Below are 21,686 nucleotides of genomic sequence, written 5' to 3' on the forward strand. Positions count from 1 at the left end.
TTCATTGCCTCAATTGTCATTCATCTTTCTTCATTAACAGCTTTATCCTGGTCAGGATGAATCCAAAGTCTATCGCAAGGATATCGCACTGGATATGAAGTGGGAATATACTCTGTATGCCAGTTCATCACAGAGCAACACACACACACACACACGAAAACCCAGAGGGAAAGCCACCTGGACATGGCGAGAACATGCACAAAAACACCATAAAGACAGTAACCTGAGATCATAATCGATTCCGAGCCATCTCTGTGGAGTTTTACATGCTTTCCATGTGTATCAAACAGTCAAATAGTCTATATCTTGGGTTCATAATAGCAAAATCATCAAAAATGAGGATCAGTAGTATTTGCATAACTCTTTCCAGATTTTCTCGATTAACATCTACACCACCTTTTATATGAATTTCTCTTATTTCTACAGTGAAATCCTATATTCAACGTGTTTCACAGATATCCAACTGTACTGTAAAGCTACGTACAGTACCAGAAGCAAAACCTTATCTGGCTATATTTAACTTTTTTCCTCTCCATTTCTTACACTATTATGTTATCCTTAGTTTTAATAAATTATAGCATCAAGTTTAGCGAAGCAAGTTTACTGTGACAAATTTCAACTGGCGGTAAAGCTAGGTCATTTTTTTCCTAGCTAGGTAGCTAAGGTTTGTGAGCTACCCAGATTTTTTTTTAAAAAATACATTTTTCCTGTTTGATACTTCTCATTACAATAAATAATGCATGCTTGAATAATAAATTGTAATAAACTCTAATTCATCGCAGTCTTTTTCACTCTTTTTATATCTGACTTATGCAAGTCGAAGTGTGTGTGTGTAATTATCTCTCGTAATGTGCAGTTAGAAAGAAGCATTTAAAGATGCCATGCCAGTACACCCCCTTTTATTCACCACCTCTCAGCCTCGTCCTCACTCTGTTTCAGTCACTCGAGGGGAGATTGGGGCTGAAGCCACACTGCAGTCAGAGGTAGGTGTAGCTCATTCTCTAGTTGCTTGAAGATTTTGTTGAATTAACCAAGTCAATATCAATGTAGTGGTTTTGTAGAGTGAAAATGATTTATCCTCTTGTTCAGGTACTGGTAGCTTGTTTTTAAATGTGATTCTCCAAGCCAAATTGCATCATAAAGTTCATTGTCTTAAGATTTCAAAATCAAACCGATAATCAATCCTTTACAAAATTGATTTCACAATTTTAATTGACAAAAATAAATAAATAAATAAACTCCACAGTACTTATACTCCAATAGTATACTACTGTGAGATCAACCGCTAGAGCTTCAAACTAGATCTGTATCACACACACACACAAAATGTTTTATGCTTTTCATTATGGAACCGGGCCGTTATAATAAAGAGGATTTCAGATGAAATTATAACCCACTGCTGTTAAATTCTCAGCTCTGATTGGTCTAATCATTTATAAGTTGAAGTTTCCTGTGAGTTAGGTAGCGTGTACCTTTATGTAAAAGCATAAAAAAAAGGATGAAAGTTGTTCTTTAATTAATGAAAATTGTAATAGTGGGCAAGTTGTTGTGGTATAAAGAGGTACAAGAGGAATAAAACTCTTCGTTATATGGTGTTATTGAGAAATAACCCTATAAACACCACATCCTGAATTGTTTCCTTTACTTATTTTACATCAAGCATAAAATGACTTAGCAATGATGTTTAGTTTGAAATCCTGAAATAACGACAGCACAAAGAAAAACAAATACGACAAAGTATACATCCAGAGTCAGAGAACTTAATTACACTTGCGTTTTGAAAAATTGAGTTTTGCCATCAGTTGGCCACTGTAGTGTTTTCATGCAGCATTCTGAGCTGGGATAATCACTCTGCACACCTGTATCAGAAAACCACCCTTAGGCCAAAACACACCCTGCCTGCATACAATACACAAAAAGAAGGGGGAAAAAAAACACAGGATTTAGAATTTATCCTGCCTGTCCAGACATGAATATATTTGTATCTACCCATGTTTTTAATGTATGGAGTTCTGTTCTGACTTGAGATGGTGAGATCTATACATTGTTAAAGAGCAGAACGGCAAGTTTAATTCTATATATAGCATGGGAAGGATAGAAGAAGTCTGTTTTATACAAAGTCCCAGCATTTCAGGGGCCAAAAATGAATTGCAAAAACAGTTGCATCTTGGCTGACTACGCATCACTATATGAACAAGAGATAAGAAAAAGTGCTATTTTTCCTCTTATGCTGGAGTACAGAAAGCTGAGCTGCTTCGTGAATACATCTTTCTTTAAATAAAACAGGATGCTCACTCACACCCAATTGTCATCCTATTGTTGAAAGCATCGGACTCTAATGTCACCTTCAAACTAACTGCTAATCCTAGAGGTCCACATCCTTTTGCCACTCACAGAAATATAATATTGGATCATTTTCCTCAATAAATAAATGACCAAGTATAATATTTTTGTCTTATTTGCTTAATTGGGTTCTCTTTTAGGACTGAAAATATGTTTTAGATGGCATATTTATGCAGAAATGTAGAAAATTCTAAAGGGTTCACAAACTTTCAAGCACCACAGTACATATGATTGAGTGCAGTCATTTTTTTTTTTACCATTATTTCATACAGACAAAGAGTGAATCGTCCATCAAGACCCTTTCACCACATCTAGTGATGTGGAGTATGTTTTTGCTGTGGGTGGGGCTTGTGCACTTTGCCATCGCTCACACCGACTCCCTTACCTGGCTTAACTACCTGCGCGGTCGAGCCTACAGCTACAGCCCAAACCATGGCAACTACTACGCATCCCTTCACACACAAGATGACTCTGAAGCACTAGACTGCCCCCTGGAATGCGAATGCCCTCCTGCCTACCCTAACGCCATGTACTGCAACAACCGCAACCTCCAGCATGTGCCCTTTGTGCCCTCACGCATGAAGTACGTGTACCTCCAAAACAACCGGATCACCGGAATCACTGATGGGGTTTTTGACAATGCCACTGAGCTTGTCTGGATCATCCTGCATATGAACCAGCTGAGATCTGACAAAATCAGCAGCAAGGTCAGTACAGCAGAACAGTCCCAGGCACAAGCCAGTCCATAAGTATACTAATGGACTTTTTTATTTTCACAGTTTAAACAATAATCTGTAAGGGTTTTTTTTTTAAAACAGAAAGTTGAAAGTCTCACAGGCAACCATAAAAGCATTTGTATCACAAGCAGATGCATTTCTGGCAAAAATTTGTAAATACTGTTTCATGTAGTCATTTCCTGTCTCTCTCTTTGAAAATGCAAAGCTCACCAGACAAAAAGATCTGCAAATGGTAAAATCGACTTATTTTATCTTATTAGGTCTTTGCCAAGCTGTCCAAACTGGAGCGCCTGTTCTTGCAGCACAACAAACTTGAGCACATCCCAGAAGGACTACCTCATGGCATTCAGGACCTGCACTTGGACCACAATGCCATCACTTCCGTGCCTCCTGGGTTCTTGCGTGGAATGAACGATCTAAAAGCTTTGCATTTCCATTATAATGCCATTCAGGAGCTCGGCGACGCTGTAGAGTCACTGGCCTCACTCAGCTTTCTGGATTTACGTGGGAATCAGTTATCAGAGATTCCCAAGAACCTTCCACCCAAGCTGAGTCAGCTGTACCTCGACCACAACCACATCTCTTCTGTCCCCGTGGACTTCGTGAAGAAGCGGCCTGAGCTGCGCTTTATGCGCCTCTCACACAATCGGCTCACAGACGCTGGAATCCCACCCAATACTTTTAATGTGAGCACGCTCATGGAACTGGACCTGTCCTACAACAAGTTGGAAAAGATTCCAACCGTCAGCACACGTCTGCAGGTCCTCTACCTTCAGGCCAATTGCATCAAAGGTACGAGAAACACCCTTCAAGGCCACATTAAGTAACATGGCAGCATATTAGGTGACTGAAATATGTAAATTACCGTATGTATGAGACATGCACGTTTAAATTGTTACACTCTCAATGTTTGGCCAAAAGTTTTTTCATTACAATTGCTAAAATGCATCCAAAATGTTTTCCCCTTCCTCAGAGTTCTCAGTCAGCAGTTTCTGTCGAGTTATAAACATGGCCAACTACTCAAACCTGCGTGTTCTGCGGCTGGAAGCGAACAAGATCAACCCTCACGATGTGCCCCCTGAGGCTCTGCTCTGCCTGCGCAAAGCCACAAGCATCAACCTATAGGCCTGAAATGAGACACTATGCTGACATCAACACCTGAACAATATAACCAAACTAGTCAACATTTTACTTTAAGACCAGAGCTAAAGTTAAAAGCTAAAGTAACCGCCATACGTCATTTTAAATAAAGTTGAGTAAAATATACTCATTGGAATTTACTAGAACAGTCATATTTGAACAAACTTTAACACATTTACTGGATAGTCATGTGAAAGTCCACACAGCGGGATGAACTTTGATATACTCGGTTTCTTTTCTTGCTCAACACATTTCTGCATTCAAGGAAGTGAGACCTGTGTTACACTTTGGTGATCATGGGATGATATGACGTAATGCCGGTTTTACAAAAAGCACCAGCGAGTTGTACAGCATTTAGTGCTCTGCTCAAATATTAACTTTGGCTCTTGAATAAACAATGAAACTTGAATCATTTTGTTCGCCATCACGTCTTACATTTCATTGTGCAATCCCTTTGTCTTTCGTCTCAAAATAGAACAGAATCAACTCAAAACAATGCAACTTTGTGAGGTAAAGGGATTATGGGTCTTGCTTCAGCTTTCTCGAGTTGATGTAATACAGATTCAGTTAAATGACCGTTCATCTAAATAATGTGTGCATCGATCTTGCCAACATTTATTTACTTTTTTTTTCCTCTTCCAAAAAACACAAACACATGGGCAGTTTCCAAATGAACCTGTTGAGAAACACTTGTACTCGCATCATTCATCAATCAAGAAACTCAAATCTCAAAAGGAAAATTTAACCCTCAGTATTCACTTGTGTACATTACTCCATGCAGTTTTGGGAACCAGCAACACACAAAACAGATGATGGAAGCCAAGCCTCATTCATCCCAATGAAAACATCAATATAATAGAGATGACGACAATTTGTTTGTGGGTAAGCCAAAAATATTTTAATGCACAACAGAGGTTTTTTTTCCTTGTCATTTTTTTTGTTGCATTTTTCTCTTTTTTTCCCCCCCTCCTTTTTTATAACAAAACTCAGAATTAACATAACATAGTGCAGAGCAGTACTGACATGAGTAAAAGCTACTCACAAAAGTGCCATTGCCTTTGAAGTGTCTACATTACTCCCTCCCCCACCATTAATCTTTTTTTAATGTATTTATTTTTTATTACACCCCCTTTTTCGCCTTCTGCAAAATCCATGGACCTTCAGTGATCATGCCTGCAATAAATAATAAAAAAAAATAATTAGTAAAAGATCACAACATACAGCATTCCTCATAACCTACTTTTAACAGTGTATACCAATTATACAGCAGTTTGAAATTTTTCTTCAATGGCAATAAAGTTCCTTGAACAAATGAAGTTTTAAATACAGTGCAATGAAAAGTATTTGCCCCCATCCTGATTCCTTGTTTTGTCTCATACTACATTGTTTCAGAAATTAAAACGAAATACAAGATAGAACAAAGGCAACCCAAGTTTAAAAAAAAAAAAAAAAAAAACCACAGTTGTTAAAATGATTGTCATTTACTGAAGCAAAATAAATAAATAAATAAATAAAAATAATAATTATCCAATACCAGCAGGGCCTGTGTGAAAATGTATTTGCCCCCATAGTTACTAATTCCCCAAATCTATGAAACTGCATTCATAATGGGGTTCAGCTGGACTAGACACAACCAGGACTGATTACTGCAAACCCTGTTCAATCAAATCAACACTTAAATAGAACAATTTCAACAGCATGAAGTTGGTCTTACCCAGTAACACACTAACAAAATGGAAAGAAATTCCAGAAATGAGGAGGAAGAAGGTGATTGAAATATAGAATCAGTCTGGGAAAGGTTACAAAGCAATTTCAAAGGCTCTGGGACTCCATCATCCCCAAATGGTAAAACCCGGCACATTGGTGAACCTTCCCAGAAGTGGCCAACCTTCCAAAATTCCTCCAAGAGCACAGAAACTACTCATCCAGCAAGTCACAAAAGAGCCAAGGACAACATCTAAGGATCTACAGGCCTCTCTTGCATCAGTAAAGGTCACTGTTCATGCTTCCACTATCAGAAAGACACTGGGGAAAAAATGGCATGGAATGTATTGATCTGCTGCATGGAACTGCAACACTTACTGTCCACGGTTCAGAAGAATTCATGATTTAAATAACTTTCGTCATTTAATTCTCATCCGAAAGGTACAATACCCAGAACGCAATATGGCAATACATAATTCAAGCGTCGGGAGCCGCGCCTGTGCTCAATCAGAAGCTGAGTGAAATGCTTAACTGAAGTCTCATGTGACATCATTCCAGGAAATACTGCTGTGTAAACAATGAGTAATCATAATGGGACTTTAGTGATTTTTAAATGTACATCAGAATTTGCTTTTTAAAACATTCCATCGTGCATATTATCAAACCAGAACTGTTTGATAGTTGTTTTTTTATTTTTTTAGCATCATTTAGCCACTAACAGGATGCCAAACTACAACAATCTTCTAGAGTTACACCATTAAAACTAACAAGTGTTAGTTTAGACAAATAACACGTCCTGTCTTGTAGTAGTAATCCTTATTAATTGGAAAACATTTAACCTGATGTCAGCAAGTCCTAAATAAAATTCTTAGATAGATATAACCAAGTAGCTCATTTAACTGGGTGTGTAATTTTTCGACCAGGTTAGAAACTTCTAATTGTTTACTAACACTAAAGTGGTCTCTACCCACGTAGGTACCAGTAAGACAGCCAGCACAAAAATAAACATAACTGCTAGCCAACATTACAGTAGCTACTAGCGTTGTTTAATTGCAGTTATTTGTCTCAGGGTAGTTTTGGAAGACCTACAGTTGCTCTCTTCCCCCTGTTGCTGGTTAAGTTCTTTTTGTATTTTCTGGCTCCAACATGAACAGTGGTGCTTGAAAAGTTTGTGAACCATTTAGAATTTATTAGCAAAATGACCCAAAACATTATCTACTTTTAGGACTTGTTTGAAAATCTGATCGAGAACCCAATTAAAACAAGTGAGACAAATATTATACTTGGTCATTTATTTATTGAGGAAAATGATCCAATGTTACATATCTGTGAGTGGCAAAAGTATGTGAACCTTTGCTTTCAGTATCTGGTGTGACTCTTGTGCAGCAACTGCAGGTAAGCATTTCCGATAACTGTTGATCAGTCCTGCGCATCGGCTTGGAGGAATTTTAGCCCGTTACTCAGTACAGGACAGCTTCAACTCTGGGATGTTGGTGGGCTTCCTCAACAAACTGCTTGCTTCTGGTCCTTCCATGACATTTCTATTGGACTAAGGTCAGGACTTTGACTTGGCCATTCCAAAACATTAACTAAACATTAATTTAGGGCGCTCACTCACACCAGTGTCATCCCATTGATTGAAAACAACAAACTCCAATCCACGTTCAAATGAACTGCTAATCCTAGAGGTTCACACACTTTTGCCAATCACAGATACGTAAATAAATGACCAAGTATAATATTTTTGTCTCATTTGTTTAAACAGATTCTCTGTCTACTTTTAGGACTTGTGTGAAAATCTGACGATGTTTTAAGTCATATTTATGCAGATATATAGAAACATCTAAAGGGCTCACAAACGTTCAAGAACCACTGTATGTCACCGTGCAACTGTAAAAATCCTCATCCCTCAAGTCATTTCTGGTCACCCGAGTAATCCATTCGCTCCATCTCAATAATTTATTTAAAGTCATCGCTTATTAGCAGTAGCCAGCTAGCGCTCTCACTTTCCTGAACATACTGTTAAAAGAGCCATGAAACATTAAACTACATATTCTGAGATTTTAACAGAGGTGTTCATGTTGCACATCATAAAAGAATGTTAGCAACCATTAATTTTAATCGTAGGAAAAAACTGGTTCATTTTGATCTTTTTTTCCCCCGCTATTTTCGTCTTCAGGGTTTAAAATCTACAAGGTGTTACTGCCTGTGACATGGCCATGTACTGTAGTACTTCAAGGACACATCTGTGTCAATTATTCATGAGACTGCATGCTCTTATCCTATGAGAAGACACTGTCTCTTAAATAATCATGACAGCACGTGGTGCTTTTTCATCACTTCAAAGGATGTGTGTAACTAACCATAACAGATTTACTTGCACTAATTAATTGCTTAAAGCTCCAGTGGGCCATCGCGTTAAATGCAAAACTACGCTCTGTGTCCAACTAGTTTTTGCAAAATCTATTTAGCGGTTTTGTGTTACGTTGTTCAATTCAGCTATGCATATAGAGAGTAACTTTTGGATATAAATAAATGGCGCACTTATATAGCACTTTTATCCAAAGCACTTTACACTGTGTCTCATCCACCCATTCACACACACTCACCAATGGAAGCTGAGCTGCCATGCAAGGCGCTAACTTGCCATTGGGAGCAACTTGGGGTTCAGTGTCTTGGCCAAGGACACTTCGGCATGTGGAGTCATGCGGGCCGGGAATCGAACCGCCAACCCTACGATTAGTGGACACCCCGCTCTACCACCTGAGCCACAGCCGCCATATATATAAAACTTCGATGCACGGACATTGCATTAGACAAATGGATTCTACTCCCACCAGCTACCTACGAAGATTATCAGAACACCATACTCAAGCAAGTCAGCCAATCCGACAGGAAGTAGCAGGCGTTGACGCAGAGACCATAAACGAATACAGGGAAAACGCAGAGGCCTGCGGGCTAAGCTAAAGGCTAACCCTCATTGCCCTGCACTACCTAGCTTATTTCTAGCTAACATAAGGTCAGGAAATACTTATGACTGCAATGTTATGATTCTCACAAACTTGGCTCCACAGCTGCACTCCAAACAGCGTGATTGAGCTAGAGGGACAACTTTTTCAGAGCTGACAGAACAGCAGTGGACACTGGTAAATTCAGAGGAGGAAGTGTTGGCATGTAAACCAAGGTTAGTGTACAGACACAAACACTACGGGGTTTCCCCCAGTATTCAAACAGGGAAATCTCACTACAGAGCCCATTGCACCACCGCTGTAAAATTTGAGCAGGTATGTTTACACCAGCTGTATCGATGTTTAAACTTTAGATTTTTGCCAGAGTGTCCTTTAAGTTATAGAAGGAAGTTTTTCGAGAGTTTGACTGCAATCTAATTATACCGATGGGTTCTCTATATATTTCAAGATGTTAAATATTGATGTTCAGTGTGCTTGTGTGGCATCTTACCTGCATAAACGTTACCTATTTCTTAGGTGAGGCTTCCTTTGCTTGATGAGCTTGAAGAACAGCCACTGCCTCCTCAACCTAAATATGTTGTTGATTAAAACGAATAAATAAAAAAAAGTGTATGCAATTACAGAAAGGAATAACACTGATAAAAGGCACATTTTCAGTAGTCAGGTATTGCTTTTGACAGTTATGAATACCTTGGTTTGCAGTGACTCTGGAGACTCTAGCATGAGTAGAAGTTCAGAATTATCTATTTCGAGCAGCATGCCAGTGATCTTGCCTGCGAGGTTCGGATGCAGGGCATGGATCAGTGGATACAGACGTTCACCTGCACAAGAGTCACAGACACACAGTCCCTGAGAGGTAGGCTTTGGATGACTGACAACTGCTGCAATGTCCATCGAGTTGGGCAACGTTAAATGTCTGTTTGGAAACATTATGTCTGTAGCTTTAAGACCAACATAAACAAGTTGTCTCAATATGTTTCATTTTAGCTTATAGCTTTTGTAGTACTATACAAACTCCAACTAATAGTACTCTAAATCCCTCACCTTATGAACCAGTCTACGAGAATGACTTTTATTGATAGAAATTTCAAAAGCACTTCTGTGCTGTTACCCTGGATAAAGGTGCCTGCCAAATGCCTTAAATGTAAACTTTAAGAAAATGAGATGTGTTTAATCAGGGCTACATTGCTACACAATAATTCAATTGGTAACTCCACTACTGCTCACAAAGTACATGTTTATATAATGTTTATATAAGTATATTTTAAACTTATAATGAGCTAAAGTTTTGCAAGCATTCCTGACCTTATTATAGTTTAAAAAACAAAAAACACCTGACCAAATCCTGATGCTGGCAACAAGCATTTCATTTGAGGAAACCCACTAACATCCCAGAGTTGAAGCTGTTCTGTACTGAGGAAAGGGATAAAATTCCTCGAACCCGGTGTTCAGGACTGATCAACAGTTACCGCAAACTTTTAGTTGCAGTTATTGCTGCACAAGGGGGTCACACCAGATACTGAAAGCAAAGGTTCACATACTTTTGTCGCTCACAGATTTGTAATATTGGATCGTTTTCTTCAATAAATAAATGAACAAGTATAATATTTTGTCTCATTTGTTTAATTGTGTTCTTGTGGCCTACTTTGAGGATTTGTGTGAAAATCTTATGTTTTAGGTCATATTTATGGAGAAATGTATAAAATTCTAAAGGGTTCACAAACTTCCAAGGACCAGATAGAGAAAGAGAGAAATACCCAGTAGTTGTTTCTGCTCCAAAAGGGGTGCGGCTGCCAACATTGATGGAGTAAGGGGCTCTTGACCTTTTATATGAACTGCAGGCTCCATAACTGCAGAAGGCACCATCTACAAAGTAACATTTTCTCAAACAGAATAAGGCTGAAAAGTTAATGCCTCTCAGGCAAGCCAACTCAAGTGCAGAGTACTCCATTTCAGCTGGCATTAGTGCCACAGTGATGCATGGCCGTGTCCACTCTCTCTTTAGAAGAACGCAAGCTGGGACAGAAAACATCTGACTCAATGTTACACTTTCTTGCCTTTTCATCCAAGATGGATTCTTGAAACATCACATTATACTGTAATAAAACTAAATCCTGATGTGATTTTCAGCCATAAATCCAGAGATTATTATTATTTTTAACCTAGTACAAGTTCACTTACAAGGAATTTGACTTCGTTACTCCCTTAACAAGGTGACAATTAGGTGATCAAAAGGTGAAGCATTAAACAAATGATGTGTCAATAAACTCCCAAAAAAATAAAGATGGGCGTATACAACTACAAAATGCATCAATCTGATGGAAAGATGGAAAATATATACAGATTAAATAAACAGAGGTTGGATCATCATGCAGAATTATTAACCATATCAAATAGTCCAAGGGAATATTACTATTCTATGAGCCACATTCAATTAATATTTCACTGCATTTAAAATCAACAGCCATATTTACAGTTTATAATTGTAAATATGGCTTATTAATATTTACAAATTGCTTCAACAGCCATGCTTGCCTTTTTCTGAGATAACGCAGGTGCTCTGCATATTTGCATGCATAGATGTGCATTACCTGCTGTGGAATAGAAGTTGGTACAGTGATGACCTGTTGAACATTTCGAACCCCGCTTGAGTATTTGTATTGAGAGACGCCCCTCACCATAGGCCCTCCCACAGTTCGCCCACCTGCTGTCTGAGTCCCGATGTGCGCTGGACAGAGAAACATTTAAAATATTTTCCACTACACGACCCAAAGTACAACATGGGACAATACACAAAACAAGGAACAATGGGTTGTTTTATAACAGCACATGTGTCAGGCAAGGTTTTTGCCTTTATTTTCATAATTAGCTTCTGTACGCTGCTCTGGATAAGGGAGCCTGCCAAATGCCATAAACATAAATGTAAACTAATAGCCCATGTTGTCTGACTTTCAGGGCAGAGCAACAAAACATGAATAGGGGTTTAAATTAAGAAAGTGAAACATGTTTATCAGGGCTACATTAGAGCTATTAGAGATACACCAACGCATTGGCCAATAATCGGTATCGGCCAATAAAGGCATTTTTTTCACGCTATGGGTCATCGGCTGATCGTTTAAAAACGTCCAAAAGGAGGGCCGATTATATCCGGTCAATCAAAAATGGGCAGGAAAACACCGATTTCGTGCTTTAAAATGAAAATGAGTTAGCAAAGACTCGACGCCGAAACTCCCGCTTCACTGATGCAGTGTCCAGTGTAAAATTTCAGCAGTGCAGAGCTTACAGACTGCAGTTATATTCCACATGAGACATCATCTTTATAAACAGTACGAACTCGATGCGTTTTCCCACCCTCTTTTGATTGCCTCGGCCGATACATCGGTGCATCTCTACAAATAATGCAAAAGGTGGGCACGGTTCAAATACATGCAATCACTCCAAGGAAAAGAAAAGTAAAAAAAAAACAAAAAAAAAAAAACAAAAAAAGGGCTGCCCACACAAATATGCCTTTTCAATTGGAAATTCCTCATATCGCAAAACAAAACAATCTTGTCTTAACATAAACACATTGTCTTTAAGTAAACAATTAGTTGCATTGCTCTCAAATGAACACTTCAAGATCAATAAAGAGGCAGTGACATTTTACTTGTGGCAGCAGGCAAACATGCATGATGTCTGTATGTCACAGAACTGTTCTATACATTACAGAAGTGGCATTTAAGTGGAACCAAAACAAAGAATTGCAACAAGCAGCCAATATTAAACCAGCAAGACTCTCCAGACACCACTTTAAGCATTCTAAATAAATTTCCTATCAAGCCTCATCTGTACCACCCCCAAACAGTTTCTTACCCATTCTCTGGGTGTTCACACCTGGAGCCTGGGTGGAGGCTTGGCGCACAGTGCTGATGGGGGTGGAGGTCCTGCGTGGCATTGCTGGTCTCATTGTCTGAGCCGAGTAAGGAGCTAGCATGGCCAATCAGAGAGCAGATGTTAGATCAACTGTTTACACACCTACATGCACACCTACAAATCATCCCTTCATCCCTGCCAAAAAAAACCCCAAAAAAACACAACCTTAATTTCCATGAAAAAAATAAGACATTAGACTTATCTACCTGGAGATATAATACATTGCACTTATCTACCTACCCTGTGGTCTTGGGGCTTGGGCAGCAAAGCGTGGTGCTGGTCGTAGATTTGGTACAGTGTTGTAGAAGGCACGTCCCTGAGGCTGTTAAGAAGAAAAAAGTGAATTCAGAACATTTTTCATTTTAAGCAGGTATGATGACTCAATCACTAATTTCCAAGACTGTCATTTGCCCACCTGAGGTATGGAAGGCATGTAGTAGCCAGAACTCTGCTGGTAAGTAGGCATGGCAGGGCCAGGAATGGCTCTCACACTGGCCAGTCTCTGCATGTACTGGTTGGTGAGTATGGCCTTGCGCTCCTCTTTCCTTTGGGCCAGGGCCACATACAGAGGCTTAGTGCTGACGATCCGGCCATTCATCTCTGTCACAGCTTTAGTGGCCTCCTCAGGAGAGGAGAAACAAACGAAGCCAAAGCCTTTACTGTGACCTCCCTCAGTCATCACCTGGCCCCAAAAAAAACATGCATTTCACAATGTGTCAACCGTTAAAAGCAGACTGAAAAAAAATACTGATGTCAAGCCAGTGTTTATTTCCAACATTTGTTTTTACAATTTGAAAACAGGAACATTTAAAAAAAAAAAAAAAAAAAAAAAAAAAAAAAAAAAAAAAAAAAAAAAAAAAAAAATGTATTTAATACAGTTTTGATACCTTAGCACTGGTAATCATGCCATAGGGGGCAAACTCTTTTCTCAGTTTGTCATCATCAATGCCGTCATCCAGATTCTTCACGTACAGATTCACCCCCTGCAGCCAAACATTTATTTAAAAAAAAACAACAACAAAAAAAACAAAACCATGGCATCATATTACTAAAAAAAAAAAAAAAACACAAACAAAATGAACAAAAAAACACAAACACAAAAAAACCCAATGGTGCTGAGTCTTATGTTCAAACAGCCACGTTTTTACCTGGTATCGGTTTAAGCGTTCTTGCTTGATTTGCTCGAACCTGCGTTTGAGTTCGGACTGTCTCTCCAGTCTCTTCTGAGCACGGCCCACATACAGAACTCGTCCGTTCAATTCCTTTCCGTTCATCTCAGCTACTGCCTGCAAACAAGTTAGGCAGTCTAGAGGATGGATTTTATTTTTCAAGATGCTCAGCAACATTCACGCATGACAGCTTTGTAGTGCCCCTTACTTTCTGTGCATCCTCGTGGTTTTCATAGTTCACAAAGCCAAAGCCACGAGAACGCCCCTTTTCATCAGTCATCACACGGACACTCAGGGTCCTACCTGTGAAATCACTCAATAAGCAGCGATGGTTAGAGTCATGTACTGAGTACAGAGCTAGAAAACACTATATAGAGAGAGTAGGGATGGCAGACCAGATTTCACTACAAGGATTTTCATGGAAATTTAAAAAGCAAAAATGCACATTTGACTCATGTTCCACTTTTAGCCTGCATGTCACCTACAGCATGCATGGTTTTTACATATTTCTTCACTACTTAAACATTTATTTATTAAAAAAAAAAAAAAGGGGGGGTGGATAAATCAGTAACTTGGACACCTGGGAAAAGAAGATTGTGGCTGAGCTATTCAATTTTTATTTGTAGTTGCCCTCCAGACAAGTAGGTCCAACAAAAATACTACTTACTACTGACCTTCTTGAAACAAAAACTGATACGGATGTTTAAACAACATACTTTGCTGTGATGCAGCACACCTCAATGCTTAACTATAGCACACACTACATATTTGGAATCTCAACATCAGCAGCAGTACACACATCAAATAGTTACAGCACTGACGTAATGATGTTTAGGGTATGCATAACAAATAGCCTCCATACATAACCTGCTTGTCTCAGGTCGAAAACTATTTATGACTGCTAAACCTTTTAACGGTCTACAATTTAAATGCAACTGTTAAAGGAACTCTTGAACACATCAGTCAAATCATAATCATAACAAAAGTGGATGTATGATTTTCTTACCAAATTCAGAGAAGATATTGCGTAGCTTCTCATTGTCAAAATCGTCTCCAAAGTTCTTGATGTAAACATTGGTGAACTCCATGGCCTTTGCGCCAAACTCTGCCTCCCGCTCTTTACGAGATTTAAAATGTCCGACAAAACTTTATATGGAATCCAGATACATGTTGAAAGAAAGACATATACTGTGAAATTCAAGATTAGATTATACGGCTAACATATATTTACAGTTTAAAGTCACAAAAAACTGAAAGTACATCCCTAGTGATTCCTTTAAAGAAGCACTAAAGGCAGAGACAATGTAACTTGCTCCTAAATTCCTTTCACAGGCCTGCTGAAAGTCTGAAAATCATCACCACAGAAATACTGCCATTTCAGCTCAAGTCCTGAAGCAAACTCCTCCTCATGTGCAATGACCTAAACGTGGACAGCTGACTAACTTTCCCCAAAGGACAGACTGGGCTTGAACTGCTTTCCAGCTCTTTACCCACCTCTTTTCTGAGCAAAGAAAGGTCAAGAGATGCTTATGAGGAGATGGTTCACTGCCATTTCTACTACTTTTGGTTTTGTTGGTTACAATATGGTTCTTGCTATAATTAGTACCAAATAATTCTACATACTCAATGAACAGAGTTTGTACAATCCCAATTCCAAAAAAGTTGGGATGCTATGTACAGACCTGCAAACGCAGAAGAGGTGAAAAAGGTGACATACACATTTTTTTTATATTTCATACATATATGCATATAATATACATACATACACACATATACATTTATATATATATTTAAAAAAAAAAATATATATATATATATATATATATATACACACATACATACACACACACACATATACACACACACACACACACACATACACACTGGATGGATGGATGATCAGTGTATATGACCAAGGTGAAGCTCATACACAAATATTAAAAACCCAATTGTTTCACGACTTTGAAGCATAAAACTGAAGAAAAAAAGACTTCATAAATTTTACATCTCCAAATTGAATACATTAGCAAACGCTGATCATGTTAACACATAACCACGGTCAACACGATCACTCATTAAAACACAGTGGGTCTTTCATTACGTGTTCGTTTTTATTCCCCTAGTAACTTTCGATAACGACAGACATTTAAATCAGACAGAAATACGGATGCAGTGGGAGTCTTAAACTCAGCAAAAGTATTCTAATTCATTCATTCATTCATTCATTCATGAACTGACTGACGTTAGCTTACGTGCTAACAAGCATACTAACAGGTTGGGAAAAGTTTGATGGGGTAACGTTAGGGGAAAAACGTATCACGAGGCACTGCACCAAAAGATGTTGTATTGGGAAAAAGGTCACGACAGCTCAAGAAAAATCTGTGGTCTCACTCCAGTGTATGAGAAATTAGCGGATTTCCAATTCTTGTGAGGTTTAGGGGCCATTCACATTTAGCGCCTGAAAACGTTTGCGCTCCCGTGGTGTCTGCCGTTGCTAAGCGACGAGGTAGTTTTAGCACAGGATGGATTTACAGCACCACAAATCCCTTGCAGAAGCTCTGCTACTAGGTTTAGTTATGGAGAAGAGAGACAAAAAACGTCGTGTTTTGCCGCACCCCACCAGTCAAGCGCGTAGAAAACACAGAATTTCACCAACTAATTCAACCGCTCCTTGAGATTCAAAGCCTATTTCAGAGAGGACAAAGAAAGCGTGAAGCTGATTGGTTGGTTCTTGTCACATGACCTGCAGAATTCTGAAAAGTTGGGATTTTCCATCTCGAAAAACGAGCGCGTCGCACAGCATGAGCGCGTCTACATTTAATATAACAAATAAAAGAACGGGCCCTTATTGTGCTTCCAGTTTCACCCCACCCCCCCAAAAAAACTCTTTGGATCTACACGATTCATGTAAATGACATATTTTGATTCAAAACAGGGAATTTCGCCAAAAAGTGACTAGTTTGCAGGTATGTATGTAAAATGAAAATAAAAACAGAATGCAATGATTAACACATGGGTTTGAAATTTGCCATTCACAATAACAAACATGTAAAATGTTTAAATCAAGTAAAATCTTTACTTCTGAAAGTCTATGCCTTGCCAAGATACTCTTTATACCCAGTCATGTTACTGACCTGTTGCCAATTAGCCTTCAGCTGTTTCTTTTTAGTAACACTTGCTTTTCCAGCCTTTTGTTGCTCCGTCCCAACTTTTTTGAGACGTGCTGCAGCCATCAAATTCAAAATGACCTTTTTTCCTTGAATTGGCACATTCCCTCAGTTTAAACATTTGACATGTTTTCTATGTTCTATTGTGAATAACATGGGTTTACGAGATTTTTTATTTACATTTTATACAGCGTCCCAACTTTTTGAGAATTGGGGTTGTACTTAATAGGTCAAACAGTGTTCATACAACTTATGCATTTTCTAAACATACTTCACATGCCTATGCAGATCGACATTAAAGCTCAATATAATATTAAATGGATCTGGCTTAAAGAATAAGCTGCAGGCAAATATCTCTATTGTAAATAAGTCATGATAGGTTATGACTGCAGATGCATGCATTATGCGAGCTGTCAGCTGTCACCAATTACTCCGTAGGCTATTATAAAAAGGGTCAAGATATCGTTTATATTCTTGTAGAGCTTACAATGTTAAACTGACCTTGCTGTAATCACGGCTTGCACCTATCCAACTCAAGTTCAACTAGCTGAGGGAGGTAATGGGGAATGATATTAATTATTAATTTTAATTGTGTAATTCCAGATATGATTTATGCTCTGTAGATAATTTTGCAACTACCGAATGCCTCTCTTATTTAGTCTGCTTATAAAGAAAAAACAAGACTTTCCTAGTCATTTATGCAGCTGAAAATTATTGCTGTTTTGAAAATTAAGCATCTTTTGCACATCTGTACAAACACTGGTTTAAGGAGTGGCCTGGTGTGCAAGTAGACCAAAGTGCATAAAGACTCAGCACTTACACTTTGCGATCATTCAGGAGCATGCCGTTCATGGTTTCAATGGCTCGTTTCGCTGCCTCCTGTGTCTCAAAGTGCACAAATCCATAACCTTTCGAGCCATTTTCGTCACATACCACCTATCAAGGAACACATTATGACAAATGTGTTTAATCATCATAATACTGCAATGTTTGAACTCTAATGTACACGATTACATTTAAAAACATGAATAGTATCCATTTAATAGGGGTGGGAATCTTTAGACCCCCAAAGATATAACACGATTGATTCTTGGGTACAGATCCGAGTTTGTCCATCTTCTAACATACAAAATAGCGCACCTGATAGCCTGTACCTTTAGGTTTCGCCACCCAATTAGTACAGAATAGAGAAAATACTTTTGTCATGACTTGTCTCACATGATTCATCATAAATTATATAAATTTTTAAATCAGACTTGGACATCTGTAAATCAATGTAGAATTTTTTTTTTAAGGGTATCATGATGTATCCAATAATCTATTTTTTCTCTTTATATAGCTCATTATTATTTATTATGAAAAAGCTTTACAGAGATTCAGGCCATCAAAGTCTACTTCACACCAACTTGGTTAAATCTGAAAGCCCACGCTAGCATTTTCAGTCCTTTTTTGCACTCCTTTCATGTGGCGTGATGCTTCATGTACTAAACATGTTTTGGTGAGGACAAAAGTAATAAATGATGTGTTCTTAAAATTACCCATGTTAGTGTCTTAGCCTAAATTTTACTTGAGCTAAATACTTGAAATGAAAGCTTGTCTGACGCTGACCTTACATGACAAAATGTTGCCAAAGGCAGAGAAGGTGTCATAAAGCGCCTTGTTGTCGATCGACTCGTCCATGTTCTTGATGAAGATGTTCCCCACTCCAGACTTCCTCAGACAAGGGTCTCGCTGCGACCACATGATCCTAATGGGACGACCCTTTATCACTTCATAGTTCATCGTGTCCAGAGCACATTCAGCTGCAGCAGAACAGAACAATAGCTCTCAGTCAGTTAACTCATCTTGAAAACTGGTGACCTTAATACTATAAAAGATTCCATCTTGGAAAAGAGCCATTTTCAGACACGGGGCATCAAAGTCTTGATGCTTTCTCCTAGCAAAACCCAAATGTTCTGTAATCTACTCTTTAATTAGAGGCAAACCGATATAATACGGGTGTTACAGTGTCATGATTTCACAGTAAGTCAAGGTGTTGATTGGATGGTTACCTCACTGTTGACTTTCAAAATGCAGATAAAAAGCATTAAAAATGCATACGCAAAACAAAGTGCCTACAACATGGCAGAAGAGCATGGCACTGCTGACCATTTCTATATGAAACAACCATCTTATTTTTGTCAAGGCAGTGCTGCAAACTGCTAGTTAGTTTTTATTTATTTATTTATGCTCAATGAGCTGGCTTTCCTCACAGACACTCTCAGTTTAACAGCACGACAAATACTGAGTGAATTTATTTTTGTATTTTATAAAAGTGGTTGATTAATACCAAGAAATGTTCAGACTAGCTCGTCATTTGAACTGTAACACTACTATATAGATATAATTTAGATCATTTGTAACAGTTTAAAATGACAAGCTTACACTTAAATAATTACAGGCCTAGATCAAGCAGGAAGTGCTAGCACTCACCGTCAGCAGGCTGCTGATAATTGATGTAGGCATAACCGAGGGACCTGCGGGTGATGATATCCCGGCACACGCGGATGGACATGATGGGTCCTGCAGGGGAGAACTTTTGATATAGCATGGCCTCCGTGACATCAGGATGCAGGTCGCCCACATAGAGCGAGGCCAAAGGGTACACCGGCCCACTGCTGTTCATCCTGAAAGCTCTGCCAGGGTTTATACACACACATTTTAAAAGGTCATACACTGCACAACCTCAACAGGATAAAGTTTAATCAATTGTTGTCTATGATTAATACCAATAGATCAGTCACCATAGGTGTTCTAAGGATTTGTCCTGATGTCCAAGCACAACTATAACTTCATAAAAGAATACAAGGTTGTTGTTTTTTTTTTTTATTAACTATTTTGCTTACTTTATTACTGTGACCTTATGAGAAAATGGTAAAATGGAATAAAGGATAAAACTGCAGGTAAAATATTTACATTAGTGTTAACCTATCCTGTAGAGAAAACCTATTTTGATAAGCTCATAATCTTATGATCACAAAAGGGGTCAAGCATTAAAATAAATGAAGCACGAGTTTATGGAAGATAAACTACAGTGCGCGTGCGCACAAACCCTTGTCAGACTACCTGGTGATCCTTATACACAACTCTTATGGCGTAAAAATAAAACTTAAATCTCTACTATGAAGTCTCCAATAAATTACCCACCTATTATACTGTAATTAGTACTCACTTCTATATTAATACATAACAGTCAATATTAATCAGTTAATTATTAACCGTTTGTAGCTAGCTATCGTTAACGGCTAATCTCAGGCAGCCATTAACGTTAGCTTCCATTAGCTATTTGATCGACATTACGACCTCGCGCCACTGAATTAACGCAAATATAATGAAAATGCTTGCTAAACAGGATATAATACAAAAAACATTTAATTAGTGACGCTTTCTGGCAAAAGACGAACTTGAAACGCTCACTGAGAAAAAAAATATATGATAAAATGGACTCTAAAGCAAACATTGTTGAATGTTGTTAAGCTAATGTTTTTAGCCGCAGTAGAACCGAAAACGCCTATAAACAATACTTTGGTGCTTGTTTAAAATAAATCACCTTTTCTAGTGTGAGAAACACAGATGGTACTAAAGGTCCTCCTCTTCTTCAGAGCAGCGGCGGCGACTCTGTCGTAAAGATTTTGTTTGTTTGTTTGTTTGATTACTGTCTTGAAACACCTGTCATATCAATGCGCGCCGCGTCACCGCTAATTAAAACCGCCGCCATTCGCTGAACTTCGTCGCAATTTAGAATATCGGTCCTTGACGTTAAATAGTTCCAAGACTAAGTGTGAAAGGGATGGTACTGGACACTTTTATTAACAGAACAATATAAAATAGGAAACATATACGCATTATAAAGCGCGTGATTTTTGTATAATTCACTATAAAAACAAAACAAACAAAAACAGTGTGTGAGTGTCTCATATTTGTCCACTAGAGGGCAGATTGTATCAACAGCGTTCAACGAGACGGCAAAAAGGCCGTATCCCAACCGGTTCCTTATCGAACAGCGCAGTGCACTATAGAGACCATTACTTACTATCCTATAAAGTGCATTGTTAGAGGACGCCATTTGGGATTCATGATGCAGCCTTATAGTGAACGTTGGAGATTGCGGAACAAGATATTAAAGCGTCTGGAGAGTCAATGAGTCTGAACGGCAAGCCTTTGTTTCCGAATCTCTTCTTATTTTATTTTATATATATATATATATATATATATATATAAAAATATAAATATTTATATATATATATATATATATATAAATATTTATATATATATATATATAAATATAAATATTTATATATATATATAAATATAAATATTTATATATATATATATAAATATAAATATTTATATATATATATATAAATATAAATATTTATATATATTTATATAGAGATATGATGGGTGAAAAAACATTTTATACACATACATGCATGAACAGCTCTCTCTCTCTATATATAGAGCTGTTTATGCATGTATGTATATAAAATATAGTTTTTCACCCAT

The 21,686-nt window shown here is 38.1% G+C and overlaps 2 protein-coding genes across 23 annotated transcripts; one reads left to right on the top strand and one right to left on the bottom strand.

Annotated features, from left to right (window-relative positions):
* The first annotated feature begins 2,646 nt into the window (after window positions 1–2,646).
* Window positions 2,647–4,952, top strand: fmodb (fibromodulin b). Its single transcript, XM_053623899.1, has 3 exons — window positions 2,647–3,050; window positions 3,341–3,872; window positions 4,054–4,952. Exons 1-3 carry the CDS (start codon window positions 2,661–2,663, stop codon window positions 4,203–4,205), a joined length of 1,074 nt encoding a protein of 357 aa, XP_053479874.1. The 5' UTR covers window positions 2,647–2,660; the 3' UTR covers window positions 4,206–4,952.
* A 124-nt stretch (window positions 4,953–5,076) lies between these two features.
* Window positions 5,077–20,869, bottom strand: LOC128607548 (embryonic polyadenylate-binding protein-like). Of its 22 annotated transcripts, none has more exons than XM_053624483.1 (16): window positions 20,731–20,869; window positions 19,614–19,816; window positions 18,750–18,943; window positions 17,962–18,077; window positions 14,981–15,120; window positions 14,183–14,277; window positions 13,954–14,091; window positions 13,693–13,788; window positions 13,221–13,487; window positions 13,046–13,127; window positions 12,746–12,859; window positions 11,485–11,621; window positions 10,651–10,759; window positions 9,584–9,714; window positions 9,399–9,461; window positions 5,077–5,393 (listed from the first exon to the last, which is right to left on the bottom strand). In XM_053624483.1, exons 2-15 carry the CDS (start codon window positions 19,804–19,806, stop codon window positions 9,399–9,401), a joined length of 1,875 nt encoding a protein of 624 aa, XP_053480458.1. In that variant the 5' UTR covers window positions 19,807–19,816; window positions 20,731–20,869; the 3' UTR covers window positions 5,077–5,393. The 22 variants fall into 22 exon arrangements, 11 of the variants coding, with proteins under 11 accessions (XP_053480458.1, XP_053480465.1, XP_053480457.1 ...); XM_053624482.1 differs by having other exon boundaries at window positions 5,078–5,393; window positions 9,384–9,461; XR_008385900.1 differs by lacking the exons at window positions 5,077–5,393; window positions 9,399–9,461 and adding exons at window positions 9,938–10,042; window positions 10,228–10,412 and having other exon boundaries at window positions 9,582–9,714; window positions 10,651–10,925.
* Between the last annotated feature and the right edge of the window lie 817 nt (window positions 20,870–21,686).

Source organism: Ictalurus furcatus, chromosome 5 (genome assembly GCF_023375685.1).
Source record: "Ictalurus furcatus strain D&B chromosome 5, Billie_1.0, whole genome shotgun sequence".
Lineage (NCBI taxonomy): Eukaryota > Metazoa > Chordata > Actinopteri > Siluriformes > Ictaluridae > Ictalurus > Ictalurus furcatus.